Raw genomic sequence first — 7,496 nt, forward strand, 5'->3', positions numbered from 1 at the left:
CCAGCCCCGCAGCCATCCCGGCCGCGCAGCTGCCCGCGGTGCCCAGCACCACCAAGCCTCGGACACCGCCGGCTGCGGGACATCGGCGGCACTCCGACGGCTCTCCAGGCCGCCTCAGAACACTGAAGGACTGCTGGAGCCTCCAGGTTTTGGGCAGTGAAGCGTGACATGGATGCGAGGGTGGATCACCACACGGAGAGGCAGGACCTTCCTGCCCAAAACTGCCAGAGGGGACAAGGCGAAGGGACACATGGCACATCCCTGCCTCACTCAGGGTTTACTGCGCTCTCTCGCGAGCAACCTCCCCCTCCTCAGTCGCTTCCATCGACGCCCAACTCTCTCTCCCACCACCACGCCCGCCGGGTTTGAAGAGCCCGGGCTCGCCCCCACCGGGGCGGGACAGGGAGGCGGCCCCGCCACCACCGCACACAAAGCGCCCGCCCGCCGCCACCGGCCTGCTGCGAGCGACGCCCCAGTCCCCGCCTCAACCTGCAGCCTATGAGCAAGGAGGCACCGCCCCGAGCGGCGGCGGGATCGGGATCGTACCCGCGCCCGCCGCCGCGCATCGCCGAGGAGAGCGCCGCGCTCCCGTCCCGTCCCGTCCCGGCGCGTCCCGTCCCGTCCCGCGGCCCCGCGCCGCGGGGAAGGAGGCGAGAAAGCGGTGGGTGCCGCCGCCGGGCAATGCGCGGGGGCGCCGGGAGCGCCGCCGCTGCGCCGCGCGGCCGCAAGGTGTCGCCGTCGGCAGCGGAACGCGGGCGCGGCGGGCGCGGTGCCGGCAGCGGCGCGGAGCGCTGAGCGCGGGGCCGCCCGCACGGGGCCCTGCCGGCAGCGCGGCGGCGTGAGAGCCCCGCCGGCCTGCGGGGAGGCGAGCGCTGCCTATCCTTTACAGCGCCGTGGGTCGGAGCGGCTCCCTCGCCCCAGCCACTTCCCTTGGCCCTTGTTTATTTTCAGCTGCCCCGGGGGGGGTTGCGCGCGAGGTCGCAGCGGCGGGAGGCGGGGAGGAGCCGTTCCGGAGGCGACGTTCCCCGGAGCTCGGGGCCGCAGTGGCGCGGGGAGGGGGCGGCACAGGGGCCAGCGGCCGCGGCGGGGCCGGCGCGGGGCAGGGTAGCGGCAGCCGAACGCCCTCCCGGAGGATAAAGAGCGAACGGGGCTTTTGGCGCCAAACGCGCGGCCCCGCCCTGCGCGCGTGGAGTGGGGGCGGGGCCGCCGCTCCCGCCTTTCTCCCGCTGTTTTCCAGTGCTCCCTCCCGAGTGTGTCAGGTTTCTTTCTGTGTTTTTTTTTTTTTTTTTAACCCACTTTTTAATTTTTTTTAATGCCTTTTTGCGGGGGTTAATAATACCCAGCCGCTTCAAAGCTAGGCAGTGACAGTCATCTGTCTGCGAGCGGAGGGTGGATGCGGAGGCCGGGGCGGCCGCAGGGGCCGGCCGGCGGGCGGGCGCGGAAAGTGCTACAGACACCATCAGCTGCCTTTTTTTTTTTCCCTCTCCCCTTCCCCCCGCCACTCCTCCCCCTCGCACACCCACCACCATCACCACGGAGGTAAGAAGAGAAAGCTGCAGGCTTTGGGCTGCAGGACAAAACCCCAATGAAATAAATCCAATTCCCCATGGTGTTTGAGTTGCCGAACTGGGAAGGATGGGGCGGGAAGGGCAGCGTTGGGACAGAACGGAGCCTGAATAGGGTTCTCATTGAGCACAAGAAAATCCTGGATGATATTTGTGTTTTGGTTTGGAGCTGTCGCATTGAGATCGCTAGTGTTTTGTAGGTGCCTCTTTACTGCTTTGCATTTTAAACGGTTTAATGTATTTCCCGAGTAGAAAAATGCACAGTCCTGGAGGCGCTCAGGGGGCGGGGCGGGAGCGCAGCTGAGCCGAGCCGAGCGGGTTTCTCGGCGTTTCATCATAAGGCTTTTCAGGGATTTTTCCTCCCCCCCCCCCCTTTTGGTCTCCGTCTCAGCGTCAGCTGTTGTGAACCCAGCAGAACGATTTCCCTTCGCATTACCTTGACCGAGCTAAAGGGAGACGCTGAGTGGCTTTTTTGGACTTTAAACCTTTTTTTTTTTTTTTTTTTTAATGTCTGATGCAACGGAGCTGTCGGCGGAGGAATGGGGCTGTGGTTGACTGGCCGTGGGTAGTGAGTGGGGGGTCCGGCCGAGGTAAGGGCAGCAGCGTGCACTCGCCGGAGGTGAGAGCTGGAGAGCTGGTGTGTTTGCAGGAGGTTTGAGTGCATGAAGTGGCAGAATGTGCAGAGTTGTTGTCCTTGCAACCTCACTGTTGCAGGAAAAGGGGGAGAAAAACTTCCCGTGCCTTCTTGGCAAATCAGGAGGCTTTGTTGGTGGCGCCGGGGTGGTTTTAATGCATTTTTGTGCGTGAGGTTATTACATAAGGTTGATAATTTCTGTTGCTGCTGGATTTCCCCTCCTCCCCCCCCTCCCCCCTTGTGTTGTGTGCGGATTTCGCTGGTTCGCTTTGAGTGAATGAACTGGCGATTTGCGAAGTTGCAAAGAGCCCCTCCGCCCCCTTTTTTTTTTGCATCCTTCTCCTCTCCCCTTTGCACTGCTCCTCAGATGACAAAAGGAGTAAACTTCCTCTAGTTTTGCTGGCATATTAAGAAGCCTTTCTGGAGAGATTACGGTATCAAAGCCATGCATCTGTCTGCAGTTACTGTGCTGTTTTGAGCGTTTGAAGCGGTTTGGGGAGAGCAGGCGAGGGCTATGTGCACAGGCTGTGCATCTCCGCCGGACTGTCCAGGCTGGGTTTGTGTCTCCACGGAGCGGCGGGGCAGGGTCTGCACGGGGGAGCACTACCTGAGCGCTTTGATTTCAGTATCTTGAGTCGGGAGGAGAAAGGTGTGTGAGATGCATTTTTTTTTTTTTGGTCAACTTTCTAAAGGCTTCTGCTTGCTTGCTGTTCATGATGGGATTATTAATTTTTTTTTCCTTCCATTTAGAGGAAGAGAGTCACGTTCGTGTCTGTTTATTCGTATTTTAATTGTGGTTTTGTTGTTTTGTTCTTTTTTTTTTTTTTTTTTGGTTTAGTTTCAGGTCCTGGGAGAACCTCTCTTCTTCCCCTTGGTGGAAATACCCATAAAACCTGTGTTTGAAACTATTGCCCGACTGAGGGATCAGGAAAAAGAGACCCGTAATGCCAGGAATGGTCAGTAAAAACCCAGACCTCGAGTTTGACTCTTTGCAGCCCTGTTTCTACCCGGACGAAGATGATTTTTACTTGTGCGGACCGGACGCCGCTCCCCCCGGCGAGGACATCTGGAAAAAGTTTGAGCTGCTGCCCACCCCTCCCTTGTCTCCCAGCCGGGCCGGGCTCCAGGAGCACCCTCCAGGGGGGGTGCCGGTGCCGTGGGGAGGGGCGGCACTGTGGGGCTGCCGCCCCACCGACCCCGTGGACTGGGCATCCGAGCTGCTCCTGCTGCCCCCCGAGGCCGACCTGTGGGGCGGCGTAGACGGAGGTGACTTCTTCGAGACGGGCCCCGGCGTGATGAACAATCTCAACTCCATCATTATCCAGGACTGCATGTGGAGCGGCTTCTCCGCGCGCGAGAAGCTGGAGCGGGCGGTGAGCGAGAAGCTGCAGAGCAAGGCGCCCGCCGCGCCGCCGCCGCCCCCGGGGGCCACGGGCAGCCCCAACGCCGCCAGCGCCCGCGCGGAGCTGGCCGGCGCCGTGCCCGAGTGCGTGGACCCGGCCGTGGTCTTCCCCTTCCCCGTCAACAAGCGAGAGACGCCGGCGGCGGGCGGAGGGGCTCCGCGGGGCGGTCGCCCGCCGCGCCCCGCCGGGGACAGCCGGGCCAGCAGCAGCAGCAGCAGCAGCTCCTCCGGGGACGACACGCTCAGCGACTCGGGTAAGCGGGGGTGGGGACGGGGGTGGCGGCTGCGGGCCCCCCGCCAGCTGCCCCGGGGGCGGGCGGGGGCGGCTGCGCCGCGGAGCGGGCCGGGCCGGGCGGGGCGCGGGGCGGCCGGTAGGCGGCAGCAGGCGCGGCTCAGCGCGGGGCCCCGCGGGGGTGGCGGGCACGGCTCGGCGGCAGCCGCCCGCCCGCCCCTCGCCCCGTGCTGGCTGCGGTGGGGCCGGAGCCTTCACCGGGCAGCAGCTCCGGCCCGGAGGGGCTGCATGGTGCTGGGCACCGTCCGGGCCCCCTGACAGTCTCCTGCCGCCGTGGGGCACGGGGGATTGGGGGCAGCGCGGGATTTGGGGGGGCTTGGGGGCATGCCGCGCGGCTGCCACCGTCACCCTGGGGACGGGGTTCATGGGGAATGACCGCGTGCGTGTCCCCTTGGGCGCTCTCCGGGCAGGCTGGAGGCAGGCTAGTGACCCCTTAGAACAGCGCTTGTACTGAGAGAGCCCAAAGTGCTCGAGACATCCCCTGTGGGCGCACGCAGAGAAGTCCACTTGGGCTGAACCGCGGTTTGGCGTGTGTAGATGAGCTGGTCCGTATGACCACCGCCACAAACTTGGTGATCCGTCCCGGGTTTCAGAGCCTGCTGTCCCTTTAATGTCTGGTTTGACAGCTTTGGGTGAGGAAGCACTTCCAACAGCTGTCTTCTTGGCAGTGCACCAAGCGCCGGCTTAAAGGGTCCCCGGCTAGAGCGGCTTCACCTTCTGCCTCAGAACAAACCCAGCGATTGTTTCGTTTTCCGGCTGCTTTTCTACCAAGCAGGGACTGTGTTGTGGATCTGTGCTTGCCTTTTGTGCTGCAGCTCGACGATTCCATTCAAACTACATACATTCTGTCTAAAAATTCTTTTCTGCCTCTGCGATTTTGTGGGTGGTAGCCCCATTTCGACTGAAAATTAGATGTGTTTAAAAAAACCCCATCTTATTAAACTTATGAAGCTTTCAGAAATCCCTGTTCTTTGCTCATTTCATGTGTATTACATACTTTTACAGATCTGTATCTGACTGCAGATTGTGGGCACACCCTGTTTTTGCCATCAGTTATTTCATTACTGCTTTTACCGGATGTATTTTGTCAGTTAATACTGATACTTGGTCAGAGTATTTTCAGGGAGAATAACATCTGTTTTGTTTTCTGTCCTTTATTACCAGAAGATGATGAAGATGAGGAGGAAGAGGATGAAGAAGAAGAAATAGATGTTGTTACAGTGGAGAAAAGGCGCTCCTCCACCAACAAGTCTGTTACCACCCTTACTATTACAGTGCGTCCTAAAAATACCACTTTTTCATCAGTCAGGACACAGCAGAATGGACTGATTTTAAAGCGTTGTGCCCCAATTCACCAGCAGCATAATTATGCCGCTCCTTCTCCATTTGTGGAGACTGAAGAGGCTCCACCGCAGAAAAAGTTAAAAATCGAGGTGCCCCGTCCAGTAAAACCCATGATCCAACCAAAGCCTAAGAGTTCAAGTCCCCGAAACTCTGATTCAGAGGACAGTGAACGCCGACGCAACCATAATATCCTGGAGCGTCAACGACGTAATGATCTACGGTCAAGTTTCCTCACATTAAGGGACCATGTTCCAGAACTGGTTAAAAATGAGAAAGCTGCAAAAGTTGTGATCTTGAAAAAAGCCACTGAGTATGTTCATTCTCTTCAGGCAGAGGAGCAGAAGTTACTGCTAGAAAAGGAAAAGTTGCAAGCCAGACAAGAACAGTTGCTAAAGAAAATAGATTACAAGCGGACTTGCTGAAGTTTTTTTTTGTTTTGGTTTTTTTTTTTTGGCTGACCAGGACAGTCATTGCCACTTTGCACATTTTTGATTCTTTATAAAAACTTGTGTTTTTTGACGTTAAGAATGTTGGTTTTAATTTCAATCCAGTCCCTGAAGTAATCGACAGACTATATTATCCGGGTACGGAGCAAATGGATGTTCTTGCAAGGAGTTTATTGCAAGACTACCAAACAACAATAGACTGCCTTTGTTTTTCCTTCTTAAGAACTGTAGATGGTGGGGATTTTTTTTTTTTTAAAGTGTTGTGAGCATTTGGAGCTGCTGATGACATCTAGTTGGGTTTTAAAATGTTCATTCCTAAGTTTTATGGTGCTTATGTTCTAACAGATGTTACTTTAGGGGTTCGCATTTTGTACCCCTGTGGGAATTTCTGTAAATACCATCTACACACTTGCCTTTTGTACATGTCTTGGGTTATGAGAGGTGGCTTTTGCTACCAGTATTAGACTGGAAGTTCATACCTAAGTACTGTAATACCTCAATGTTTGAGGAGCATGTTTTTGTATACAAATATATTGTTAATCTCTGTTATGTACTGTACTAATTCTTACATTGCCTGTATACTTTAGTATGATGCTGATACATAACTAAATTTGATACTTATATTTTCGTATGAAAATGAGTTGTGAAAGTTTTGAGTAGATATTACTTTATCACTTTTTTGAACTAAGAAACTTTTGTAAAGAAATTTACTATATATGCCTTTTCCTAGCCTGTTTCTTCCAGTTAATGTATTTGTTAATGTTTGGTGCATAGAACTGGGTAACTGCAAAGTTCTGTGTTTAATTTCTTCCAATGATGTACATTTAGTGCTGCGTCTTATAGCACTTTGAAATACCTCATGTTTATGAAAATAAATAGCAATTACATGATGTGCCATTTACTATTTTTCTTTTAAATAAAATCTTTAACTTTGCAATGTTGATGAAATACAAAAAGCGTGGTCCCATACCCTGGGCACTTCAACTCTCAGACTACAGGTGACACTTTACAAAGGTCAGTTGGGCAGGACATTTCTCTTTCTGGTTAAAAAATAATTGTAGTAAGAAGTATTTTCGTGTTACGTCATACTTGCGTTGTCATGATCATCCCAGGGGACCGGATGAACCACAATTAATGGAATGATTCCTGTGTCTTGCAAAGACTCCTCATCCACTGTACCCAGAGAATTGTGAGGGACCAGAAACACAGCTGGCAAACTTCTGCTAAGGGACTGGCCTCTGTGGCACACAGGTGAAGTAAATGATGGAGGTAGATGTGCCGAAGCACAGAAAATTTAAATATTTGTAGTAAACAAAGATCTTAAAGGCTTAAAGCTGTCCATCATTGCATCAGAGAATTAATGTTCTTGTTTGTAGTTGAAGGTCCTGTTTGTTACTACTTGTGTTAAATTAGTAAAATTAAAAAGCTCAGGGAAGATACAGAACCGTGAAGTGTGCATCAGATGAACATGGGACTTGGTTGTCTCAGGAGGTGGCATTTGGTGTGACAGGAGCAAGATGTTCAACTCTGTGAAATCTGTTTGCTCATTGTATTAAAGACACTGAGACCAGGTAGTTGTTTTATTTCTAGTCTGTACAGGTATTTTTGATATTGTCTTTCCTCACACTGAATCTGGAAAATAAGAATTAATGACCAAATGGCTAGTAAGTACTTTCAGGATCCACTTGCAAGAAGTTTGTTTGGGACATCTGCCCCTGCTTTAGCCACGAAAGAAGTAGCTTGTTTGGTGATGGAGGTACAGAAACCCTGTATTTGCCATGAGGAAAAGCAGCTTGGGGGCAAAATAGCCCCC

General features: G+C 54.0%; 1 protein-coding gene across 3 annotated transcripts; it reads left to right on the forward strand.

Moving 5' to 3' along the window:
• The first annotated feature begins 503 nt into the window (after positions 1-503).
• Positions 504-6,573, forward strand: MYCN (MYCN proto-oncogene, bHLH transcription factor). Of its 3 annotated transcripts, none has more exons than XM_069011617.1 (3): positions 504-661; positions 3,038-3,855; positions 5,058-6,573. In XM_069011617.1, exons 2-3 carry the CDS (start codon positions 3,144-3,146, stop codon positions 5,657-5,659), a joined length of 1,314 nt encoding a protein of 437 aa, XP_068867718.1. In that variant the 5' UTR covers positions 504-661; positions 3,038-3,143; the 3' UTR covers positions 5,660-6,573. The 3 variants fall into 3 exon arrangements, with proteins under 3 accessions (XP_068867718.1, XP_068867717.1, XP_068867719.1); XM_069011616.1 differs by lacking the exon at positions 504-661 and adding an exon at positions 1,168-1,539; XM_069011618.1 differs by lacking the exon at positions 504-661 and adding an exon at positions 1,560-2,155 and having other exon boundaries at positions 5,061-6,573.
• The last annotated feature ends 923 nt before the right edge of the window (positions 6,574-7,496 follow it).

Source organism: Aphelocoma coerulescens, chromosome 3 (genome assembly GCF_041296385.1).
Source record: "Aphelocoma coerulescens isolate FSJ_1873_10779 chromosome 3, UR_Acoe_1.0, whole genome shotgun sequence".
Lineage (NCBI taxonomy): Eukaryota > Metazoa > Chordata > Aves > Passeriformes > Corvidae > Aphelocoma > Aphelocoma coerulescens.